This window comes from Bolinopsis microptera, chromosome 13, assembly GCF_026151205.1.
Source record: "Bolinopsis microptera isolate Bmic1 chromosome 13, MBARI_Bmic_1.0, whole genome shotgun sequence".
In the NCBI taxonomy this organism is placed as follows: Eukaryota; Metazoa; Ctenophora; class Tentaculata; order Lobata; family Bolinopsidae; genus Bolinopsis; species Bolinopsis microptera.
This window is the reverse complement of record NC_087084.1, coordinates 14,864,785-14,891,321: the sequence shown is the minus strand read 5'-3', so window position 1 is coordinate 14,891,321 and position 26,537 is coordinate 14,864,785. Positions and strand designations below refer to the sequence as shown.

General features: G+C 41.6%; 1 protein-coding gene across 2 annotated transcripts in view; it reads left to right on the top strand.

Annotated features, from left to right (window-relative positions):
• The first annotated feature begins 4,631 nt into the window (after positions 1-4,631).
• Positions 4,632-26,537, top strand: part of LOC134824901 (sodium/potassium/calcium exchanger 1-like) — a 113,428-nt gene continuing 91,522 nt past the window's right edge. For both annotated transcript variants that reach the window (XM_063836908.1, XM_063836907.1), the window contains exons 1-4: positions 4,632-4,709; positions 6,689-6,811; positions 14,047-14,151; positions 14,393-14,471. In XM_063836908.1, coding sequence (XP_063692978.1) covers positions 6,694-6,811; positions 14,047-14,151; positions 14,393-14,471 — 302 coding nt within the window. In that variant the 5' untranslated portion in view covers positions 4,632-4,709; positions 6,689-6,693. The remainder of the gene's footprint in view (positions 4,710-6,688; positions 6,812-14,046; positions 14,152-14,392; positions 14,472-26,537) is intronic.

The window sequence follows — 26,537 nt, the reverse complement described above, 5'->3', positions numbered from 1 at the left end:
GCTCATGTTGACGGTACTCTGGGGGCTCATGTTGACGGTACTCTGGGGGCTCATGTTGACGGTACTCTTGGGGCTCATGTTGACGGTACTCTGGGGGCTCATGTTGACGGTACCCTGGGGGCTCATGTTGACGGTACCCTGGGGGCTCATGTTGACGGTACTCTGGGGGCTCATGTTGACGGTACTCTTGGGGCTCATGTTGACGGTATCCTGGGGGCTCACGTTGACGGTACTCTGGGGGCTCATGTTGACGGTACTCTGGGGGCTCATGTTGACGGTACTCTGGGGGCTCATGTTGACGGTACTCTGGGGGCTCATGTTGACGGTACATTATAAGACGCATAGGCCATTAGCCCTGGCAGGGTAATAATAACTTAATAATGTCAAGAACCTATTTAGCCGATATATAACCGCATAATAATAATATCAAGAACCTATTTGGCCGATATATAACCGCAAGTACAGTGGTTTGGTGTGTAGTGTGTACACGGTTATCATGCCAAAACAGATATTATATTATAGTTTGTGGAGAAGCAGGGGTTTATTTACCTTGTGGCTCTAGTTAACAAGAACTCTGTGTGACGTCATGTGGTGTTGTGTGACGTCAGGTGGTGTTGTGTGACGTCACGTGGCGTTGTGTGACGTCACGTGGTGTTGTGTGACGTCACTCACATCTTGTTTGTGGGGAAGCAGGGGTTTATTTACCTTGTGGCTCTAGTTAACAAGAGCTCTGTGTGACGTCATGTGGTGTTGTGTGATGTCACTCACATCTTGTTTGTGGAGAAGCAGGGGTTTATTTACCTTGTGGCTCTAGTTAACAAGAACTCTGTGTGACGTCATGTAGTGTTGTGTGACGTCACTCACATCTTGTTTGTGGGGAAGCAGGGGTTTATTTACCTTGTGGCTCTAGTTTACAAGATGTTATATTCTCACATCTTGTTTGTGGAGAAGCAGGGGTTTATTTACCTTGTGGCTCTAGTTAACAAGAACTCTGCACAAGCTCTGGACTATGGTGTTTATTAATCTCAGCTGCAAACACTTACCATAACCTGCTGTTGTGTAACCTTGTTAATTCTGTCTGCTTTGTTACGTGTTGGCACGACGTTTATAGAACAAATCTTCAGGGCATTAAAGTAGTAGTAGTTCAGGACATTTCCAAGAAAGACATTTCACTAGATCACCCCGGATCACGTGACATAGATCTGTAAAATTGTTTTATAATTTGATAATATTAATTATAAGATAACACTCCCTAAGTTGCAGATAAGAGGATATGTTCCATCATATTATGCGTACAAAGTCTAGACACGCCAGTTTTAGCGTTTGGATACTGTCACACGCTGATCAAGAGTGGGACTAATTCATTATCACCTTATTAAAATTACAAGAGTGGGTAGTGGGAATTAAAACTACAAGCAGTTAGAAGGGAGACTAACTGGATTCCGTTTATTTAATACCTTTTGTAACAATGTAATATCATTTGTAGCAATTTAATACCTTTTGTAGTAATTTTATACCTTTTGTAGCAATTTGATACCTTTTATAGCAATTTAATACCTTTTGTAGCAATTTTATACCATTTGTAGCAATTTAATACCTTTTGTAGCAATTTAATACCTTTTGTAGCAATTTGATACCTTTTGTAGCAATTTGATACATTTGGTAGCAATTTGATACCTTTTGTAGCAATTTGATACCTTTTGTAGCAATTTGATACCTTTTGTAGCAATTTGATACCTTTTGTAGCAATTTGATACCTTTTGTAGCAATTTGATACCTTTTGTAGCAATTTGATACCTTTTGTAGCAATTTGATACCTTTTGTAGCAATTTAATACCTTTTGTAGCAATTTAATACCTTTTGTAGCAATTTAATACCTTTTGTAGCAATTTGATACCTTTGGTAGCAATTTGATACCTTTGCTAGCAATTTGATACCTTTGGTAGCAATTTGATACCTTTTGTAGCGATTTAATACCTTTTGTAGCAATTTGATATCATTTGTTGCCGTTTGATACCCTCTCCCTCCTTTGATACCTATTTTTGTATTTAATACCCTTTAGCCCTCGACCTGCTTGGTACCATTTTGCCCGCTTGAAACCCTTTTTAGTATGTGGCACGGTAGTGAACACACACACACACACACACACACACACACACACACACACACACACACACACACACACACACACACACACACACACACACACACACACACACACACACACACACACACACACACACACACACACACACACACACACACACACACACACACACACACACACACACACACACACACAACTCGTAGCTCATGCTCTGAAGACAGAAGTGTCTGGGCAGGCTATATCAATCAATCTAATGAGTATTTGATCACGTGACCAGCCTTGTAGCCCACGTGCACAATGTCTTCTGGTCACGTGACCAGTGTTTACTGCCCACGTGGTAATGTGTCAGTGCTCTGGGGAGTGGGATGCACGGCTATTTTGGAGAACCCTGCCTTTTTGGGGGTCGCCCTCGTCTCCAGGGTCTATTTAATGTGAATATATGCGAGATTACGACCCATGGACGGTAGAACTCCGCCCACGTGCTACTTTAACCAGATCACATGACCCAGCCCACGTGACCAGCAGTGTAAGTGAGACGTGAGCATGATTCCCCTAGATCACGGCTTCTTCCACAAAGCACTGTATGTGTCAGTGCAAGCAGCTCATTGTTAAAGCTCCCGGATGAGTGAGCTTGACCTGCTGGTGTGTGGCATCTCTTTCTGTGTGGCATCTCTTTCTGTGTGGGATTGTACCTCCGCATGTGCTCCTTCTCCAAACTATTTTTAGCTCCGGGGTATTTTGAGCAGTGCTATCAGTTCGAGTTTAACAGCTCTGAAAGTCTCTAGAAAGACTCTAGAGACTCTGTAACACTACACTAATCCACCAGTCTCTAGAAACTTAAGAGTTTGTCTTATTTGTTAGATTTTGACTTTTGAGCGGCAAACAAAGTTGTAAAAATGTCTTGAAACAACGCTCTGTACCACAGCTTAGTACAGATTATTAATTGTAAAGCTTTGCCGAGTAAAATATTATACCAAAACATTATTAAGCTTGTGTACACAAAGAGGTTTGGTTATTAATTAAAGTAGTCCTAGGCACCACCAAGTTAAAAACATACTGTATTTCAGGTCGGAGCTTGTCTTTGATGTAGCATGTTTGCTGCTAGTATATAACAGGGGATAATAGGGGTCGGCGACAATTGTGAATTGTCGGGGTGTCAATTGTCGGGGGTCAATTGTCGGGGGTCAATTGTCGGGGGGTCAATTGTTGCGGTACCGTATATAATAGTCGGCCTATTTTCAGGTAATATGTCCAATAAAGAGGTTAAAATTTGTACATTTTAGATTCAACCATTTATAATATAAATCTGAGATTTTGCTTGCTGATTAGCAATGCTGATTGCTGATAGGTCCTTTGATTTTTACTTAAAATTTAGGGTTAAATTAACTTGGTAAGTAAGAAAATAATTTCAGGCTCCAAATTAGACTTTGATGTAAGCTGCGCTGTGAAATCACGTGGTGTTGTGTGACGTCACGTGGCGTTGTGTGACGTCACGTAGCGTTGTGTGACGTCACGTGGCGTTGTGTGACGTCACAAAACTGTGGGCAGTGTTTGATTAATAAAGTTTTTGTGTGTTAGTTGTGTATGAGCAGTGTTTTATGATTAATTGCTGTTGTTAAAGTCGGTTTTTTGTTTAGTATGTCCAAAAATAAACAATTTTATTTAAAATGTAACCTTATAAAACTGGTACGTACCAGCCAAGGTTCTTATGTAACCTGTTAAGATAAGCTTGTTAAACCTAAAGTAATATTATTATGTAAATTAATATTATTATGTAAAGTAATATTATTATGTAAATTAGTATTATTATTATATGTTAAAGTATTATTAGTTGTAACCATAATATTACAACCACATGTTACAAGCTAATATTATGATTGGTATTATCGTGTTGTGTATCATCTTGAGGTTATATTATAAATATAAATAATAGAGATATTATTTATATAATATTATTATATAAATAGATATTAGATATAATGTGTTGCGTTAGGTAACGACCATTATCATGGTCGATTTACCGTTATTGCATATATATTCGAGCTATTTATTTGTATATATTTGAATTATGTATTATTTGTCACACTCTGTAACTAATTATTCACTGTTACTAATTATTCACTGTAACTAATTATTCACTGTTACTAATTATTCACTGATACTAATTATTCACTGTAACTAATTATTCACTGTAACTAATTATTCACTGTTACTAATTATTCACTGTTACTAATTATTCACTGTTACTAATTATTCACTGTTACTAATTATTCACTGTAACTAATTATTCACTGTTACTAATTATTCACTGTTACTAATTATCCACTGTTACTAATTATTCACTGTAACTAATTATTCACTGTTACTAATTATTCACTGTTACTAATTATCCACTGTTAATAATTATTCACTGTTACTAATTATTCACTGTAACTTATTATTCACTGTAACTAATTATTCACTGTAACTAATTATTCACTGTTACTAATTATTCACTGTTACTAATTATTCACTGTTACTAATAATTAATTTTCTGAAGCATGTGAAGTTAGTGTCCTGCTCATTAAAACCCGCCCTGCAGAAGAAGTACAGTTTAAATAAGGTTAGTCACACTTCTTTTTTAAATATTGTTAAATAATTAATCTTGAAAACCGCATCATATGATAATAATATACCATCTCAATAATATATTCCGTGAGCTTCAAGCTTGCGAAGTTGTAATCTATTCTCGTATCCTGGACTTACTTTTGGGTCCAGCCTTGACCCATTAGGCTAGGCAAAAAAGTTGATGAATTACAAAATCCAGCAGCGCCCTTCTTTACATGGAGACGGTTGAAAACTTGCCAGTTCTATTTATACCAGCTTCCCGGCAAGGAGAGCAATACTTGTGCTTGTGATATTAGATCGGGAGTTATCGGCGGAGAGCATTCAGCAGTATGATGGATATTACATTAAATTATGTATTATATCTAATGATTCGCGAACTTTTGAGACTAGTCGACTGCTTTCTTGTTTCTGGTGGTATAGTGAGGGGCTGTGAAGGGGGCGAGGGGCGAGGAGGGGCTGTGGGAGGGGGCGAGGAGGGGTTAGAGGGGGACTGAGGGAGGGGGACGAGGGGTTGACTTGCGTTCTTATAAATATTTTTGAATTGTTAAAATGAATGATGAATCCTTTATCGTTACAATAAAACCAATTTATGAGGCACCAAACTTTCTCCCGATTTAGATCAACTAGTTTCAATGTTCATAGATTTGGAATAACATTGTCATGCGTGTTATTTTAACATATTAATGTAATATTAAATTGAATAAATAAACCATAAATTTTTGCTCTTTTGACTTTTGAATTTCCGATATCCCGAAACCCGAAAGCGTTGCATCCAACTACTATCATACTTGAGGTTACTCTATTCCATGAAACATTCTCGATCATTTTGAAATCTTAAATCATCGATATCGTGGTTTTATTGTAATATAATCCATGATATTTACTTACGTAAAATCTAAATACTCACTTAATAATTTTCTTCCGTTATGTTATAGCTTAGGTTTTACTAACAACTTATATTATAATGCACAAGTTATGAGAATGATCCAGATATTATATCCGACCCATTAAGGGGGGGGGGGGGGGGGGGGGGGTTCACCCTGATTTTTTGTGAAACTTGATTTCGAGATAGCAGTTGACCAACAAACTAGGACCAACAAACAGCAAATAGCGATGGTTTTATCATATCTAGCAAGTATTTGCAGCAAATAGCGATGGTTTTATCATATCTAGCAAGTATTTGCAGCAAAAAGCGATGGTTTTATCGATCAAACCCCCCCCCCGGCCCTGCGATATCACAGTTGTCAGTTAACCGTTGAAATGAGATTATGTAATCCCGATAAAACATCTTCCGGTACCAGGTCCCGTTTTAATCTGCGTCAAATCTATAAACTAATTTGTCAAATTTGACGGTTATTTAACTCAAAAACAGTATGGGGGGGGGGGGGGGGGGGGGGGGGTACGTCACATTATCTGGATAGAAATATCTTTATAACACCCAATATAATAGTTGTTATTCATATTTCTTGTGATTTATTTTTTTGTTCAACTTCAAGTGTCGTATCGAGGTTTAAGTTGCATATTTTTGTTGGAACTTAGATCCTGAATAAGCATGATTCGTTGTGCAACCTGCAGCGCTGAATAGTGAATAAATAAAATTCATAACGTCGCACAGAAAATTTTGATTGCTCTGTGGTTGACATTCTAAAATTTGCTTTATCAAAATACAAGTTGCGGTCAGCAAGGATTTATACGTTATCATTTATTATATGTTATAGCTTTACGAGTTGTAGAATATGAACAATATGCTGTGTATTCTGAAGATGTTTTGTTAGAGAAATGATGAAAACGGGCATCTTCAAATTCAATTGTAAATGTCTTAAATATTCGATATATAAAATGTTTGATTAAAGCTTACCCGGATTCCAATAAATGCAGAGTGTAACATCGTCATGATCATCATAATCAAATAATTTTAACGAATTTCTCATACTAAATGTTGAGATAATTAAATAATTTTCCCAATCTGCCCAGGTAAGATGACAGACGGAAACAGCAGTAGTCTGACCGATTGCAGCTGGGAGTATGGGATGGGAGGTTATTATTACGTTGTCATGGCAATCGTCTACATCATTGCCATTGTCATCCTCTTTATTGGTGAGTTGATTGTGTTAATTGAGAAGTAATTGTGGTTTAATTGAGTGGTAATTGTGGTTTAATTGATGATTAATTTAAGGATTGCAGCGCGGGTATGGATTCAAGTCGAATACTGATAAGCTAACTTCTGGTTTGAAACAAAAACTGTAAATTATTAAAAAATTCAATTTAATGAAAAACTTATTTCGAAAATGAAGCTACCCATTTGCCACCCTACCGAACATTGAAAATATTTATTTTTGGTAAAAGCTATCATTTAAAATCTTATCCACACACTACCACAAGATTTATACATCCATATTAATTATTTTCTAGCGGTTATCTTTAACCCCTGCTCAAACCCAAGGAAATATCATTTTCGGAGCATATCCACCCAAAATTTTATGGAAAGCTTCATCTATATAAATGGTTCGGGATAAAGCGTAAAGCTCTATCTTGAGTCGCCCGAACAACACTAAATTAATTTATTTATATAGTAGTGTTAAAATAATTTCTGGTAGGGCTCATTTCATGAGCCCAACTATCGAGGAATGTGAATATCTGGTTACTAGGTTACTTGGTTACCTGGTTACCTGGTTACCCTGGTTACCTGGTTACCTGGTTACCCTGGTTACCTGATTACCTGGTTACCTGGTTACCTGATTACCTGGTTACCTGATGGTTGATGGTATCGTGATGACCAGGTGATTTGTTGTATCACGTGTAGTGTAGTACCTTAGTACATATTCAACACTACTGTATAACAATGAATATGAATATGAGTTTGACGTAGAAATGTCGATACGTTATTCAGCTATTTATTTCCATTAGAATCTGTCTTCACCGAGTCTATTCAGGATCAATCAGAAATTTGAATGAAAGAAACATCAAATCATGAGACTCAATAACACTACACGAATCCGCCAGATTACACATTTGAGTGTAAAGGTGATGTGTAGCTTACATTTACATCCGTTTAGATAACAAACTTCTCATAGATTGAGGTTTTACAATAGCACACCAGTATATATATTATACAATATAATAATAACTTTGCGAAGTCTTGTTTTGCGTATCTTCACTGACAAGCCACCCTTTATTTTACAATCGATAAAGGAAGAGCTCCCTACAGCTAACTTATACTAGTAAAGTGCCTCGGCACAGAGTAGCTTAGGATAACTGAATAGGAGATAAGTACCTCAGTCCATCCTAACACCGGGAGTGACCTAGCCTTGTATCTTGTTGTTGTAAAGGAAGAGCCACCAGTATATATAAAGGAAGAGCAGGCATCATTCTCCCTCCCTCGTTTAATCTTACCGTAACAACCGGACGTCCGGACGGAAAACTACCAGTACTATAACAGGCCCCCCTCCCCCCCCCCGGCCCCACCAACGGTTGACACCCTTATTTGGGGGGAAGGAAATGGCTCCGGTTATTCGGGGTTTTGCTGTAAAATGTAATCGACTCAGGACACCCAAAAAACAACTTTGATCTTGCTGATAATTCCCAGTTTACTAACTTACTGGGACCACTTCTTCTGGAACAAGCAGGCTCCAGTTCCATGACAAAAACATAACACCAGTGCTTCAATACAGAAAGAGAGAGAGAGAGAGATAGAGAGAGAGAGAGAGAGAGAGAGAGCTTCAATACTAAACTTTAAACAGCCACGGCGTGCGTCGTTGATTGTAACGTCAACGAGCCATGTCATGCACGTATTTCATTCATTCATTGATTTCATTCATTGATTTCATGTATCGTGAAGTTAAGTAGCGAGATGAATAGCAGTGTACACAACACTCCCCCATTACTGCTGCTAACATGTAGAATGTAGATGTGTTTGTGAAATGTAAGCTTTGGAGTTTGAGATATTATCTATATTCTATAATGCTTTTGGACACGAAGGGAAACACACAACGTAAGGCTTGAAATCTTCGTAAAACTACATCATGAGAACCTCGAATTATTTGTTATTATATAGTAGTGTTGAAAGTAATATTTATTTCTTATCTATATTCTCTTTTTAACCGAATATTGAGATGTAACTGCTTCATATTACTGTTGGAAATATCACATATATTCTTTTTAACTGAATGTTGAGGTCTGCACTAATCTACACGTGTAATTGTAAAATGTAATATGTTGTGTAACAATGATGTTGAGGTGAGATTATTTGTTAGGTTTGGGTGCTGGTGGGAGGGTATGATGTAATCTCCTTTTTTAGTTCAACTTATCAAGATACTTATCTGACGATATATCTAATATTTCGTAAAGAAAACACAGTGTTATCTAAAGAGATGTTTAAGTTTTTACAAAGAGAATATATATATATATATATACCATACTAATATCCAGATATTTAAGAGATATTTAAGAGAAAATGCGGCTCCCATCCCCATCGGTAGCCTATCAAACCCCTTGTAACTTGATAGCTTCATTACAATCTCCACCTCCGATCCGAACTTCTCCAATCTACCCTCCTCGCCTCCCCCCCCTCCCACTACCCCCCTTGTAACTTGATAGCTTCATTACAATCTCCACCTCCGATCCGAACTTCTCCAATCTACCCTCCTCGCCCCCCCCCCCTCCCACTACCCCCCTTGTAACTTGATAGCTTCATTACAATCTCCACCTCTGATCCGAACTTCTCCAATCTACCCTCCTCGCCCCCCCCCCCTCCCACTACCCCCCTTGTAACTTGATAGCTTCATTACAATCTCCACCTCCGATCCGAACTTCTCCAATCTACCCTCCTCGCCCCCCCCCCCCTCCCACTACCCCCCTTGTAACTTGATAGCTTCATTACAATCTCCACCTCCGATCCGAACTTCTCCAATCTACCCTCCTCGCCCCCCCCCCCTCCCACTACCCCCCTTGTAACTTGATAGCTTCATTACAATCTCCACCTCCGATCCGAACTTCTCCAATCTACCCTCCTCGCCCCCCCCCCCCTCCCACTACCCCCCTTGTAACTTGATAGCTTCATTACAATCTCCACCTCCGATCCGAACTTCTCCAATCTACCCTCCTCGCCTCCCCCCCCCCCCTCCCACTACCCCCCTTGTAACTTGATAGCTTCATTACAATCTCCACCTCCGATCCGAACTTCTCCAATCTACCCTCCTCGCCCCCCCCCCCTCCCACTACCCCCCTTGTAACTAGATAGCTTCATTACAATCTCCACCTCCGATCCGAACTTCTCCAATCTACCCTCCTCGCCTCCCCCCCCTCCCACTACCCCCCTTGTAACTTGATAGCTTCATTACAATCTCCACCTCCGATCCGAACTTCTCCAATCTACCCTCCTCGCCCCCCCCCCCTCCCACTACCCCCCTTGTAACTTGATAGCTTCATTACAATCTCCACCTCCGATCCGAACTTCTCCAATCTACCCTCCTCGCCCCCCCCCCCTCCCACTACCCCCCTTGTAACTTGATAGCTTCATTACAATCTCCACCTCCGATCCGAACTTCTCCAATCTACCCTCCTCGCCCCCCCCCCCCTCCCACTACCCCCCTTGTAACTTGATAGCTTCATTACAATCTCCACCTCCGATCCGAACTTCTCCAATCTACCCTCCTCGCCTCCCCCCCTCCCACTACCCCCCTTGTAACTTGATAGCTTCATTACAATCTCCACCTCCGATCCGAACTTCTCCAATCTACCCTCCTCGCCCCCCCCCCCTCCCACTACCCCCCTTGTAACTTGATAGCTTCATTACAATCTCCACCTCCGATCCGAACTTCTCCAATCTACCCTCCTCGCCCCCCCCCCTCCCACTACCCCCCTTGTAACTTGATAGCTTCATTACAATCTCCACCTCCGATCCGAACTTCTCCAATCTACCCTCCTCGCCCCCCCCCCCCTCCCACTACCCCCCTTGTAACTTGATAGCTTCATTACAATCTCCACCTCCGATCCGAACTTCTCCAATCTACCCTCCTCGCCCCCCCCCCTCCCACTACCCCCCTTGTAACTTGATAGCTTCATTACAATCTCCACCTCCGATCCGAACTTCTCCAATCTACCCTCCTCGCCCCCCCCCCCTCCCACTACCCCCCTTGTAACTTGATAGCTTCATTACAATCTCCACCTCCGATCCGAACTTCTCCAATCTACCCTCCTCGCCCCCCCCCCCTCCCACTACCCCCCTTGTAACTTGATAGCTTCATTACAATCTCCACCTCCGATCCGAACTTCTCCAATCTACCCTCCTCGCCCCCCCCCCCTCCCACTACCCCCCTTGTAACTTGATAGCTTCATTACAATCTCCACCTCCGATCCGAACTTCTCCAATCTACCCTCCTCGCCCCCCCCCCCCTCCCACTACCCCCCTTGTAACTTGATAGCTTCATTACAATCTCCACCTCCGATCCGAACTTCTCCAATCTACCCTCCTCGCCCCCCCCCCCCTCCCACTACCCCCCTTGTAACTTGATAGCTTCATTACAATCTCCACCTCCGATCCGAACTTCTCCAATCTACCCTCCTCGCCCCCCCCCCCTCCCACTACCCCCCTTGTAACTTGATAGCTTCATTACAATCTCCACCTCCGATCCGAACTTCTCCAATCTACCCTCCTCGCCCCCCCCCCCCCTCCCACTACCCCCCTTGTAACTTGATAGCTTCATTACAATCTCCACCTCCGATCCGAACTTCTCCAATCTACCCTCCTCGCCCCCCCCCCCCCCTCCCACTACCCCCCTTGTAACTTGATAGCTTCATTACAATCTCCACCTCCGATCCGAACTTCTCCAATCTACCCTCCTCGCCCCCCCCCCTCCCACTACCCCCCTTGTAACTTGATAGCTTCATTACAATCTCCACCTCCGATCCGAACTTCTACCCTCTAACATTCTACAGGATTTTAATGTAATTCAATGTTGGTACTGGTACTGGTACTGGTTCTAGAACCAGATAGTTAAACAGTAGCTAATTTACTAGTGCTACCCAAGGTAGGTAGTTGATTAAAGTACTCAGCTCACACACAGTGTCTACCTCTCTCTCTCTCTCTCTGGCTAGAGGCTGTTCTAAACCCTATTGTCTCTGAACAGCCTCTAGCCACTAGTAAAACCAATACTCCTTGCATTGGTGTGCAAGTCAGGCTGTGTTACAATATCGAGATCTTTCCTTACTTATCAATACTACTTATATCGTAATATTTATCAGTGCTTATGAGCATAAAGCACTTAGAGAACATTCAATGGAGGGATCTGTCAATGGTAACACTAAACACTGTTACCATGGTAACACTAAACACTGCTACCATGGTAACACTAAACACTGCTACCATGGTAACACTAAACACTGCTACCATGGTAACACTAAACACTGCTACCATGGTAACACTAAACACTGCTACCATGGTAACACTAAACACTGCTACCATGGTAACACTAAACACTGCTACCATGGTAACACTAAACACTGCTACCATGGTAACACTAAACACTGCTACCATGGTAACACTAAACACTGCTACCATGGTAACACTAAACACTGCTACCATGGTAACACTAAACACTGCTACCATGGTAACACTAAACACTGCTACCATGGTAACACTAAACACTGCTACCATGGTAACACTAAACACTGCTACCATGGTAACACTAAACACTGCTACCATGGTAACACTAAACACTGCTACCATGGTAACACTAAACACTGCTACCATGGTAACACTAAACACTGCTACCATGGTAACACTAAACACTGCTACCATGGTAACACTAAACACTGCTACCATGGTAACACTAAACACTGCTACCATGGTAACACTAAACACTGCTACCATGGTAACACTAAACACTGCTACCATGGTAACACTAAACACTGCTACCATGGTAACACTAAACACTGCTACCATGGTAACACTAAACACTGCTACCATGGTAACACTAAACACTGCTACCATGGTAACACTAAACACTGCTACCATGGTAACACTAAACACTGCTACCATGGTAACACTAAACACTGCTACCATGGTAACACTAAACACTGCTACCATGGTAACACTAAACACTGCTACCATGGTAACACTAAACACTGCTACCATGGTAACACTAAACACTGCTACCATGGTAACACTAAACACTGCTACCATGGTAACACTAAACACTGCTACCATGGTAACACTAAACACTGCTACCATGGTAACACTAAACACTGCTACCATGGTAACACTAAACACTGCTACCATGGTAACACTAAACACTGCTACCATGGTAACACTAAACACTGCTACCATGGTAACACTAAACACTGCTACCATGGTAACACTAAACACTGCTACCATGGTAACACTAAACACTGCTACCATGGTAACACTAAACACTGCTACCATGGTAACACTAAACACTGCTACCATGGTAACACTAAACACTGCTACCATGGTAACACTAAACACTGCTACCACCTATTTGATAAGTGTATGTCAGTCAGTGAGCTGTGTTCCACCTGATAAGTGCTCTCTGCTTATCTTCTACACTACTTATAGACCATGGTAGCAGTGTTTAGTGTTACCATGGTAACAGTGTTTAGTGTCCCCTATTAGCTGCAGCCCCCTACCATTAGCAACAACAAATATTAGATAAGCTGCTTTGTTTAAGTCACTACAACTGTGGGCGGGTTATGTAACTGTTTTAATAAGATATCGCTGGTTATCTGAGAGACACTAAGGGGGGAGGGGGCCGGGGGGACTAAGGGAGGAGGAGGGGGGCCGGGGGGCTAAGGGAGGAGGAGGGGGGCCGGGGAGACTAAGGGAGGAGGAGGGGGGCCGGGGGGCTAAGAGAGGAGGGGGGGCCGGGGGGCTACGTTTCCAAATAATTTCTCAAACCACTCCGTATCATGTACAATAGCCTAAATACGCTTCAAACAAGGCATTTCTAATTTTATAGTGGTCCTGTTCGAGCCCTTCTCAATCATTTCCTAGAAAATTATCAAATCAATTAACGCATCAATTAACTTGTAAATTAGCTGATTTTCATTTAACCATTTATTCAATCAATTAACCAGTTAACGAGGTCTGATCGTCATCTTCTTACAGCGTTCAATGTCTGTATGAAGGTAAAATGGTGACCAGTTAATTACAAACTAATCCTCTGTTCCTCTGCAGCAGTGGTGTGTTATTCAATCAATTAACCAGTTAATTACAAACTAATTAGTTAATTACAAACTAATTAGTTAATTACAAACTAATCAGTTAATTACAAACTAATTAGTTAATTACAAACTAATCATCTGTTCCTCCGCAGCTATAGCCGTGGTTTGTGACGACTATTTCGTACCCTCGCTGGTGGTTATTTGTCAGCGATTAGACTTGTCAGAAGATGTGGCTGGGGCTACTTTCATGGCAGCAGGTAATCTATTAGGGCAGCGGTAATTAATTAGGTGTTAATCATTTAGATGCTAATTAATAATTGGGCATTATTTGACTACTTAGCTGCGATTTTCTTAGTTATATTAGAAAAACTTAGTTATAATCCTCAACCAGTGAAATTTACTCTAATTAACTACACGATCATGTTTCTACACAAATACTCCTTCACAAAATGGTATATAGCATTGCTCCTTCATAAACACAACTGTTCCCCCTTACAGGTTCCTCAGCACCGGAGCTGTTCACGTCTTTAGCAGCAGTCACTAACAACTCTGATATTGGGGTGGGAACCATTGTCGGGTGAGTGACCAATCAGGGAGCTGTATTTTAGTCACGTGGTTTAAATCAACCAATCAGAGCGCTGTGTTTTATTAACCTGACTCAATTCAACCAATCAGAGGGCTGTGTTTCGTCTGGTAACTTAAACCTACCAATTTGGGCCGTGCGACATAAACCAACTTATGACCACTTAAATAGTTTAAGTGACTTCTTGATGAACTGTTCCTCTGACGATTAACAGAACACAGATCTAAAAATAAAACACTATTTAAAGCTGCTGATTCTTTTATCTTTTTATAAAATTGTTCTGAATTTTGTATACAAAATAGATTTCGTATAATAAGGTTTTAAACGCTGTAACTGGACACTAAAACAGTAGACAGTTAATGCCATTAAACACATTTATACATTGTATTTCAACATAGAAATAAGGATGGAAATATTCGTTTAAGTACATTGTGGGAGCATTTTATACATTATTATATGTACATACATTACATTTTAGACTGTCTGAAAACGCTGAGTTACATGGATTTTACCACTGCCAATGTAGACTTACGCAAACCAATCTGAGAGCTGTATTTTAGTCACGTGCCATAAACCAACCAATCAGAAAGCTGTATTTTAGTTTACTTCCATAAGAGTACAGATTGGCTAGAGGTAAGACACCCCTCAATTCTTGTCATTTTCCACATATTTGTTCAGATCTACACTCGGAAACACTGAAATGTTGCAAAAGCTCCCAACTATCATTATAGCAATCATCTTCATTAGGCAAATGACCTGAGAAGAGTTTTCATCACTAAAAATACCGAGCAAACACCGTTAGAAATAAGGCTGTGAATATGATAAACATGTAACAGTACCCTTGTCAGGTGTACCAATGTTAACATGATATTGTTGTTATTGTCCAGTTTGGCATGATGCCATCCAGTTTGGCAGGATGCCATCACGACACCAGGAAGTAGATTCTGCTGGGATCGGAACATCTGCTACCGTTAGCAGCCGTCAGCAGGCGGATCCTGTGTTTTCAGCTTGAAACTGAAGGTGTTAACTTATGCAGGTCACATAAAGGTTATTGTCAGTACATTGGTTAGGAGAACTATAATATAGTTACTAGGGTTACTGTTACTAGGGTTACTAAGGTTGAGCTGTGTCCTGGTGAGGGGTGTATCTATTAATAGCAACCCAGGGTCATGTACAGTAATAGGGTTTTTAGGGCTTATGTCACTGAAGATGACACCTTGCAACATGTTTGACGATAGCCTGTAAATTGATAGTTTGATCTCAGTATTTACAGTAAATCATCTAGCTTGATTGATTCAAAGGGAGAACAAATTCCTCAGTAATAGGGTTAGTATGTGATGTGTGGAGAGGATCAGTTTCCGATCAGTTTAGATCAGCAAATTTGGGGTGATATTATTTTATCAGGGACAAATCATGGCTCCTCAAACCTTGTGTAATATTCAGAGTCTTGAAACTAGGGTTACTGTTACTAGGGTTACTTGAAACTAGGTCTCATTACAATAGTTTCAGTGCAGAGAACAGAGTCTTGAAACTAGGGTTACTGTTACTAGGGTTACTTGAAACTAGGGTTACTGTTACTAGGGTTACTTTAAACTAGGGTTACTGTTACTAGGGTTACTGTTACTAGGGTTACTGTTACTAGGGTTACTGTTACTAGGGTTACTGTTACTAGGGTTACTGTTACTAGGGTTACTGTTACTAGGGTTACTGTTACTAGGGTTACTGTTACTAGGGTTACTGTTACTAGGGTTACTGTTACTAGGGTTACTGTTACTAGGGTTACTGTTACTAGGGTTACTTGAAACTAGGGTTACTGTTACTAGGGTTACTTGAAACTAGGGTTACTGTTACTAGGGTTACTGTTACTAGGGTTACTTGAAACTAGGTCTCATTACAATAGTTTCAGTGCAGAGAACAGAGTCTTGAAACTAGGGTTACTGTTACTAGGGTTACTGTTACTAGGGTTACTGTTACTAGGGTTACTGTTACTAGGGTTACTGTTACTAGGGTTACTGTTACTAGGGTTACTGTTACTAGGGTTACTGTTACTAGGGTTACTGTTACTAGGGTTACTGTTACTAGGGTTACTGTTACTAGGGTTACTTGAAACTAGGGTTACTGTTACTAGGGTTACTTGAAACTAGGGTTACTGTTACTAGGGTTACTGTTACTAGGGTTACTTGAAACTAGGTCTCATTACAATAGTTTCAGTGCAGAGAACAGAGTCTTGAAACTAGGGTTACTGTTACTAGGGTTACTGTTACTAGGGTTACTGTTACTAGGGTTACTGTTACTAGGGTTACTGTTACTAGGGTTACTGTTACTAGGGTTACTGTTACTAGGGTTACTGTTACTAGGGTTACTGTTACTAGGGTTACTGTTACTAGGGTTACTGTTACTAGGGTTACTTGAAACTAGGGTTACTGTTACTAGGGTTACTTGAAACTAGGGTTACTGTTACTAGGGTTACTGTTACTAGGGTTACTTGAAACTAGGTCTCATTACAATAGTTTCAGTGCAGAGAACAGAGTCTTGAAACTAGGGTTATTGTTACTAGGGTTACTTGAAACTGGCCTCATTATTATAGTTTCAGTGCACAGAACAGAGTCTTGAAACTAGGGTTACTGTTACTAGGGTTACTTGAAACTAGGGTTACTGTTACTAGGGTTACTTGAAACTAGGTCTCATTATTATAGTTTCAGCGCAGAGAACAGAGTCTTGACACTAGGGTTACTGTTACTAGGGTTACTTGAAACTAGGTCTCATTATAATAATAGTTTCAGTGCAGAGAACAGAGTCTTGACACTAGGGTTACTGTTACTAGGGTTACTTGAAACTAGGTCTCATTATAATAATAGTTTCAGTGCAGAGAACAGAGTCTTGACACTAGGGTTACTGTTACTAGGGTTACTTGAAACTAGGTCTCATTATAATAATAGTTTCAGTGCAGAGAACAGAGTCTTGACACTAGGGTTACTGTTACTAGGGTTACTTGAAACTAGGTCTCATTATAATAATAGTTTCAGTGCAGAGAACAAAGTCTTGACACTAGGGTTACTGTTACTAGGGTTACTTGAAACTAGGGTTACTGTTACTAGGGTTACTTGAAACTAGGCCTCAATATAATAGTTTCAGTGCAGAGAACAGAGTCTTGAAACTAGGGTTACTGTTACTAGGGTTACTTGAAACTAGGGTTACTGTTACTAGGGTTACTTGAAACTAGGTCTCATTATAATAATAGTTTCAGTGCAGAGAACAGAGTCTTGACACTATGGTTACTGTTACTAGGGTTACTTGAAACTAGGGTTACTTGAAACTAGGTCTCATTATAATCTCCACACACGACAGATGGAAGACATTTTGTGAGATGAGAAGACACTATATATTATATATCGGTTACTACCACCACCGTGCTTTGTAACTATATTTCTGAGATGATGTCAGGGAGCTGTAATGAGTTCCACTACGAGTAATATTACCGTTTATAATTGACATGGTATCGATCAGATGGTATGATAGGAATGAGGTCATCTGTTTGAGCTACGTATTTTGAACCATCTCCCTCCATGCAATAAAGCATATAACTTTCGGGGGAAAACCACTTTGTGTTCACAATTCACATGTTACAGTTAATCTCTGTTGAACCAGAGTGATGTCATGGTAGTCATGGTAATCCGGTATATCAGCATTTACCAATAGAGTACTAGAAATACAGTGTCCTGATCGTTCTACCATGAATATCGTCACGTGATAACCACGTGACTTATCACGTGACCTGGCCACGTGTCAGACAACGTGACGGGATCCGTGACTGTGGTCGTGAAAACTAATCTGACAGAACCTTAAAAATCATATTATCTCCATCGCACACGACGGCAGATTTACGGTAATTTTCATGTCTGAATTACTTATCGATTTAATTCTTAAGAATCACAGCATTGCTCAGTATGAATTCTCACTGTGTTCACTACTGTACTACTATTCGAGACAGGTGATCATTGTCGTGACTCTGATCCTGAAAAGTGATCTTACTGCTCTCACAGTGCTTAGATTAATGTTTTTAGTTCAGAAATATATCCGTTCATCGGTATTAAATGCGGATTCATCACATAATTTAGAATAATATATGTGGTTTAACGAGGTCTGATCGTCATCTTCTTACAGCGTTCGATGTTTGTGTGAAGGTAAAATGGTGACATCCTCTGGATCGGGCAGAGGTCGAGTGTTATTATATCGGGATTACATTAAATATGTGGTTTAATAAGAATTGTGGCGGGAAATTAAACAGCAATTAATATCGACATTTGCAGGTCCCCACTCAGCAGGGTACCCACTGTGTGTCTTAATTAATGGTTTTGAAGTTCGGGTACTAGACTATTTGGTTATAATAATATAATTATAATATAATAAGGTTTTGGGTAACGTTTGAATCCTGATATGAATCCTATCTGCACAATATTTTATGCTGTTTGCACACTAAACTTTTCTTAAGGCATGTCCTTAATAAGTTAATATTTAATAGGTTAATATTTAATAGGTTTCTAACTAGTTACCCAGTCAGGAAGACATTATCTAACTAGCCACTATACTCTAGGGTAACTGTTACTAGGGTAACTGTTACTGTTACTGTTACTAGGGTTACTGTTACTAGGGTTACTGTTACTAGGGTTACTGTTACTAGGGTTACTGTTACTAGGGTTACTGTTACTAGGGTTACTGTTACTAGGGTTACTGTTACTAGGGTTACTGTTACTAGGGTTACTGTTACTAGGGTTACTGTTACTAGGGTTACTGTTACTAGGGTTACTGTTACTAGGGTTACTGTTACTAGGGTTACTGTTACTAGGGTTACTGTTACTAGGGTTACTGTTACTAGGGTTACTGTTACTAGGGTTACTGTTACTAGGGTTACTGTTACTAGGGTTACTGTTACTAGGGTTACTGTTACTAGGGTTACTGTTACTAGGGTTACTGTTACTAGGGTTACTGTTACTAGGGTTACTGTTACTAGGGTTACTGTTACTAGGGTTACTGTTACTAGGGTTACTGTTACTAGGGTTACTGTTACTAGGGTTACTGTTACTAGGGTTACTGTTACTAGGGTTACTGTTACTAGGGTTACTGTTACTAGGGTTACTGTTACTAGGGTTACTGTTACTAGGGTTACTGTTACTAGGGTTACTGTTACTAGGGTTACTGTTACTAGGGTTACTGTTACTAGGGTTACTAAGGTTACTATTACTAGGGTTACTAAGGTTACTATTACTAAGGTTACTGTTACTATGGTTACTGTTACTAAGGTAACATTAAGTCATCATCAGATCATCGTCAACTCACTTCCCCACACTGCTGACTTCAGGTTTAATTCCACCATTAGTATTGCAGTAGTCTAATTAAATGTGGAGGAGTATTATACAATATACAGGGTGGCCCAAAAGTAACTACCCACACGCAACCCTTTAAAAAAATTAAAGGGTTGCGTGTGGGTATGTTGCAGTGGTCTAATTAAAGGTACAGGTCTAAATATGACAGTTCGAAACACAACTATATAATATATATATATATATTATATACCTAACTAGTTAGCTAGTATATTCTCAAATAAAGTCAGTCTCAGTGCGTCAAGTAGTTACTACTACAGTAGAGGGGCTGGTGCCATCTTTCTCCTCCCTCCGCAAAACATCCTTTGTTTCAAGTCAACTTAACAAAGAGTAATCTAGCTGAAATTACCGGTACCCTAACTTCCAGGTACCCAGATTACCTTGGCACGCTGCCAAGACAGTATCAGGGACAAAAGGATTTCGCGATTATTTTGGCCAAAAATCGCGGTACCGCGAAATTTAACAGGCTATACATTAAACTATACATAAAATTTGTCGCGGAGAATGGGAAATTTCGCGATTTCGTACATGCTGCGAAATCCTTTTGTCCCTGGACAGTATTGATACTGTTAGTTGCTAGGGTTTATTGTCCATTAAACTACCAGTAATTTACCACCCCACTTCCGGTCCAGTAGACTACCAGTAATACTCCGAGAAGAGGGCTCAGCAGCAGAGGAGAGGAGGCGGCATGTTGTTGTATTGTAGTTAAAGGGTGCTGTACTGCGTAGGGTAGCAGAGGAGAAGGAGGAGGCATGTTGTTGTATTGTAGTTAAAGGGTGCCGTACTGCGTAGGGCAGCAGAGGAGAAGGAGGAGGCATGTTGTTGTACTGTAGTTAAAGGGTGCCGTACTGCGTAGGGCAGCAGAGGAGAAGGAGGAGGCATGTTGTTGTACTGTAGTTAAAGGGTGCCGTACTGCGTAGGGTAGCAGAGGATAAGGAGGAGGCATGTTGTTGTACTGTAGTTAAAGGGTGCCGTACTGCGTAGGGCAGCAGAGGAGAAGGAGGAGGCATGTTGTTGTACTGTAGTTAAAGGGTGCCGTACTGCGTAGAGCAGCAGAGGAGAAGGAGGAGGCATGTTGTTGTACTGTAGTTAAAGGGTGCCGTACTGCGTAGGGTAGCAGAGGAGAAGGAGGAGGCATGTTGTTGTACTGTAATTAAAGGGTGCCGTACTGCGTAGGGTAGCAGAGGAGAAGGAGGAGGCATGTTGTTGTACTGTAGTTAAAGGGTGCCGTACTGCGTAGGGCAGCAGAGGAGAAGGAGGAGGCATGTTGTTGTACTGTAATTAAAGGGTGCCGTACTGCGTAGGGTACCAGAGGAGAAGGAGGAGGCATGTTGTTGTACTGTAGTTAAAGGGTGCCGTACTGCGTAGGGTAGCAGAGGAGAAGGAGGAGGCATGTTGTTGTACTGTAATTAAAGGGTGCCGTACTGCGTAGGGTAGCAGAGGAGAAGGAGGAGGCATGTTGTTGTACTGTAATTAAAGGGTGCCGTACTGCGTAGGGTAGCAGAGGAGAAGGAGGAGGCATGTTGTTGTACTGTAGTTAAAGGGTGCCGTACTGCGTAGGGTAGCAGAGGAGAAGGAGGATGCATGTTGTTGTACTGTAGTTAAAGGGTGCCGTACTGCGTAGGGCAGCAGAGGAGAAGGAGGAGGCATGTTGTTGTATTGTAGTTAAAGGGTGCTGTACTGCGTAGTGCAGCAGAGGAGAAGGAGGAGGCATGTTGTTGTACTGTAGTTAAAGGGTGCCGTACTGCGTAGAGCAGCAGAGGAGAAGGAGGAGGCATGTTGTTGTACTGTAATTAAAGGGTGCCGTACTGCGTAGGGCAGCAGAGGAGAAGGAGGAGGCATGTTGTTGTACTGTAGTTAAAGGGTGCCGTACTGCGTAGGGTAGCAGAGGAGAAGGAGGAGGCATGTTGTTGTACTGTAATTAAAAGGGTGCCGTACTGCGTAGGGTAGCAGAGGAGAAGGAGGAGGCATGTTGTTGTACTGTAGTTAAAGGGTGACGTACTGCGTAGAGCAGCAGAGGAGAAGGAGGAGGCATGTTGTTGTACTGTAGTTAAAGGGTGCCGTACTGCGTAGGGCAGCAGAGGAGAAGGAGGAGGCATGTTGTTGTACTGTAGTTAAAGGGTGCCGTACTGCGTAGGGTAGCAGAGGAGAAGGAGGAGGCATGTTGTTGTGCTGTAGTTAAAGGGGTGCCGTACTGCGTAGGGTAGCAGAGGAGAAGGAGGAGGTATGTTGTTGTACTGTAGTTAAAGGGTGCCGTACTGCGTAGGGCAGCAGAGGAGAAGGAGGAGGCATGTTGTTGTACTGTAGTTAAAGGGTGCCGTACTGCGTAGGGCAGCAGAGGAGAAGGAGGAGGCATGTTGTTGTACTGTAATTAAAGGGGTGCCGTACTGCGTAGGGTAGCAGAGGAGAAGGAGGAGGCATGTTGTTGTACTGTAGTTAAAGGGTGCCGTACTGCGTAGGGTAGCAGAGGAGAAGGAGGAGGCATGTTGTTGTACTGTAGTTAAAGGGTGCCGTACTGCGTAGGGTAGCAGAGGAGAAGGAGGAGGCATGTTGTTGTACTGTAGTTAAAGGGTGCCGTACTGCGTAGGGTAGCAGAGGAGAAGGAGGAGGCATGTTGTTGTACTGTAATTAAAGGGTGCCGTACTGCGTAGGGTAGCAGAGGAGAAGGAGGAGGCATGTTGTTGTATAACTGTAGTTAAAGGGTGCCGTACTGCGTAGGGTAGCAGAGGAGAAGGAGGAGGCATGTTGTTGTACTGTAGTTAAAGGGTGCCGTACTGCGTAGAGCAGCAGAGGAGAAGGAGGAGGCATGTTGTTGTACTGTAGTTAAAGGGTGCCGTACTGCGTAGGGTAGCAGAGGAGAAGGAGGAGGCATGTTGTTGTACTGTAGTTAAAGGGGGCCGTACTGCGTAGAGCAGCAGAGGAGAAGGAGGAGGCATGTTGTTGTACTGTAGTTAAAGGGGGCCGTACTGCGTAGGGTAGCAGAGGAGAAGGAGGAGGCATGTTGTTGTACTGTAGTTAAAGGGGTGCCGTACTGCGTAGGGTAGCAGAGGAGAAGGAGGAGGCATGTTGTTGTACTGTAATTAAAGGGTGCCGTACTGCGTAGGGTAGCAGAGGAGAAGGAGGAGGCATGTTGTTGTACTGTAATTAAAGGGTGCCGTACTGCGTAGAGTAGCAGAGGAGAAGGAGGAGGCATGTTGTTGTACTGTAGTTAAAGGGTGCCGTACTGCGTAGAGCAGCAGAGGAGAAGGAGGAGGCATGTTGTTGTACTGTAATTAAAGGGTGCCGTACTGCGTAGGGTAGCAGAGGAGAAGGAGGAGGCATGTTGTTGTACTGTAGTTAAAGGGTGCCGTACTGCGTGGGGCAGCAGAGGAGAAGGAGGAGGCATGTTGTTGTACTGTAATTAAAGGGGTGCCGTACTGCGTAGGGTAGCAGAGGAGAAGGAGGAGGCATGTTGTTGTATAACTGTAGTTAAAGGTTGCCGTACTGCGTAGAGCAGCAGAGGAGAAGGAGGAGGCATGTTGTTGTACTTTAGTTAAAGGGTGCCGTACTGCGTAGGGTAGCAGAGGAGAAGGAGGAGGCATGTTGTTGTACTGTAGTTAAAAGGGTGCCGTACTGCGTAGGGCTTCTGTTATACAAGTTGAACGTATCCGCTCTGGACACTGAACCTAGTCCTGTCCTATAACTCTATTAGTAGAGGCAATGTCTGGGCAGCACCAGTTACCGTGTAGTTAGAGGACCAGTAGGGTACAGCTGGGTGTATTTAGGTGGTTACCTAGAAGCATGTGGTACAATGTCTGCTGATGTGAAGAGGAAACTACAGGGATTCGTGGTCTTCACCCATTTCACTGAGATCTTTATATGGGGTCTCTTAATTATTTCTAACTTGTACCAAGTATGCACATACATTACATACATTACATACTTGAGTACACGTTGAGACTCACAGCCTGTAACTCATGTACTCTGTACAGTACACAGTAGCATAAATAGTAAGCTACATCATAGTACAAAGTAAGGTATATGATTGAGGTATAATCACTACAGCCCTTTTGTTTGTCGGGAAGGTAAAGCTGGCTCCCTGCCAAACTTCTCTTTAAAGAGCTGAAGAGGGTTCTGGAAACTTCTCTCAAAAGAGCTGAAGAGGGTTCTGGAAACTTCTCTCAAAAGAACTGAAGAGGGTTCTGGAAACTTCTCTCAAAAGAACTGAAGAGGGTCCTGAAAACTTCTCTCAAAAGAACTGAAGAGGGTTCTGGAAACTTCTCTCAAAAGAGCTGAAGAGGGTTCTGGAAACTTCTCTCAAAAGAGCTGAAGAGGGTTCTGGAAACTTCTCTCAAAAGAACTGAAGAGGGTTCTGGAAACTTCTCTCAAAAGAACTGAAGAGGGTCCTGAAAACTTCTCTCAAAAGAGCTGAAGAGGGTTCTGGAAACTTCTCTCAAAAGAGCTGAAGAGGGTTCTGGAAACTTCTCTCAAAAGAACTGAAGAGGGCTCTGGAAACTTCTCTCAAAAGAACTGAAGAGGGTTCTGGAAACTTCTCTAAAAGAGCTGAAGAGGGTTCTGGAAACTTCTCTCAAAAGAACTGAAGAGGGTTCTGGAAACTTCTCTCAAAAGAACTGAAGAGGGTTCTGGAAACTTCTCTCAAAAGAACTGAAGAGGGTCCTGGAAAACTTCTCTCAAAAGAACTGAAGAGGGTTCTGGAAACTTCTCTCAAAAGAGCTGAAGAGGGTTCTGAAACTTCTCTCAAAAGAGCTGAAGAGGGTCTGGAAACTTCTCTCAAAAGAGCTGAAGAGGGTTCTGGAAACTTCTCTCAAAAGAGCTGAAGAGGGTTCTGGAAACTTCTCTCAAAAGAGCTGAAGAGGGTTCTGGAAACTTCTCTCAAAAGAACTGAAGAGGGTTCTGGAAACTTCTCTCAAAAGAACTGAAGAGGGTTCTGGAAACTTCTATCAAAAGAACTGAAGAGGGCTCTGGAAACTTCTATCAAAAGAACTGAAGAGGGTTCTGGAAACTTCTATCAAAAGAACTGAAGAGGGTTCTGGAAACTTCTATCAAAAGAACTGAAGAGGGTTCTGGAAACTTCTATCAAAAGAACTGAAGAGGGCTTCTGGAAACTTCTATCAAAAGAACTGAAGAGGGCTCTGGAAACTTCTATCAAAAGAACTGAAGAGGGCTCTGGAAACTTCTATCAAAAGAACTGAAGAGGGCTCTGGAAACTTCTATCAAAAGAACTGAAGAGGGTTCTGGAAACTTCTATCAAAAGAACTGAAGAGGGTTCTGGAAACTTCTATCAAAAGAACTGAAGAGGGCTCTGGAAACTTCTATCAAAAGAACTGAAGAGGGCTCTGGAAACTTCTATCAAAAGAACTGAAGAGGGCTCTGGAAACTTCTATCAAAGAACTGAAGAGGGCTCTGGAAACTTCTATCAAAAGAACTGAAGAGGGTCTGAAACTTCTCTCAAAAGAGCTGAAGAGGGTTCTGAAAACTTCTCTCAAAAGAACTGAAGAGGGTTCTGGAAACTTCTCTCAAAAGAACTGAAGAGGGTTCTGGAAACTTCTCTCAAAAGAACTGAAGAGGGTTCTGGAAACTTCTCTCAAAAGAGCTGAAGAGGGTTCTGGAAACTTCTCTCAAAAGAACTGAAGAGGGTTCTGGAAACTTCTCTCAAAAGAACTGAAGAGGGTTCTGGAAACTTCTCTCAAAAGAACTGAAGAGGGTCTGGAAACTTCTCTCAAAAGAACTGAAGAGGGTTCTGGAAACTTCTCTCAAAAGAACTGAAGAGGGTTCTGGAAACTTCTCTCAAAAGAACTGAAGAGGGTCTGAAACTTCTCTCAAAAGAACTGAAGAGGGTTCTGGAAACTTCTCTCAAAAGAACTGAAGAGGGTTCTGGAAACTTCTCTCAAAAGAACTGAAGAGGGTTCTGGAAACTTCTCTCAAAAGAACTGAAGAGGGTTCTGGAAACTTCTCTCAAAAGAACTGAAGAGGGTTCTGGAAACTTCTCTCAAAAGAACTGAAGAGGGTTCTGGAAACTTCTATCAAAAGAACTGAAGAGGGTTCTGGAAACTTCTCTCAAAAGAGCTGAAGAGGGTTCTGGAAACTTCTCTCAAAAGAACTGAAGAGGGTTCTGGAAACTTCTCTCAAAAGAACTGAAGAGGGCTCTGGAAACTTCTCTCAAAAGAACTGAAGAGGGCTCTGGAAACTTCTATCAAAAGAACTGAAGAGGGTTCTGGAAACTTCTCTCAAAAGAACTGAAGAGGGCTCTGGAAACTTCTATCAAAAGAACTGAAGAGGGTTCTGGAAACTTCTATCAAAAGAACTGAAGAGGGTTCTGGAAACTTCTATCAAAAGAACTGAAGAGGGCTCTGGAAACTTCTATCAAAAGAACTGAAGAGGGCTCTGGAAACTTCTATCAAAAGAACTGAAGAGGGCTCTGGAAACTTCTATCAAAAGAACTGAAGAGGGCTCTGGAAACTTCTATCAAAAGAACTGAAGAGGGCTCTGGAAACTTCTATCAAAAGAACTGAAGAGGGTTCTGGAAACTTCTATCAAAAGAACTGAAGAGGGCTCTGGAAACTTCTATCAAAAGAACTGAAGAGGGCTCTGGAAACTTCTATCAAAAGAACTGAAGAGGGCTCTGGAAACTTCTATCAAAAGAACTGAAGAGGGCTCTGGAAACTTCTATCAAAAGAAC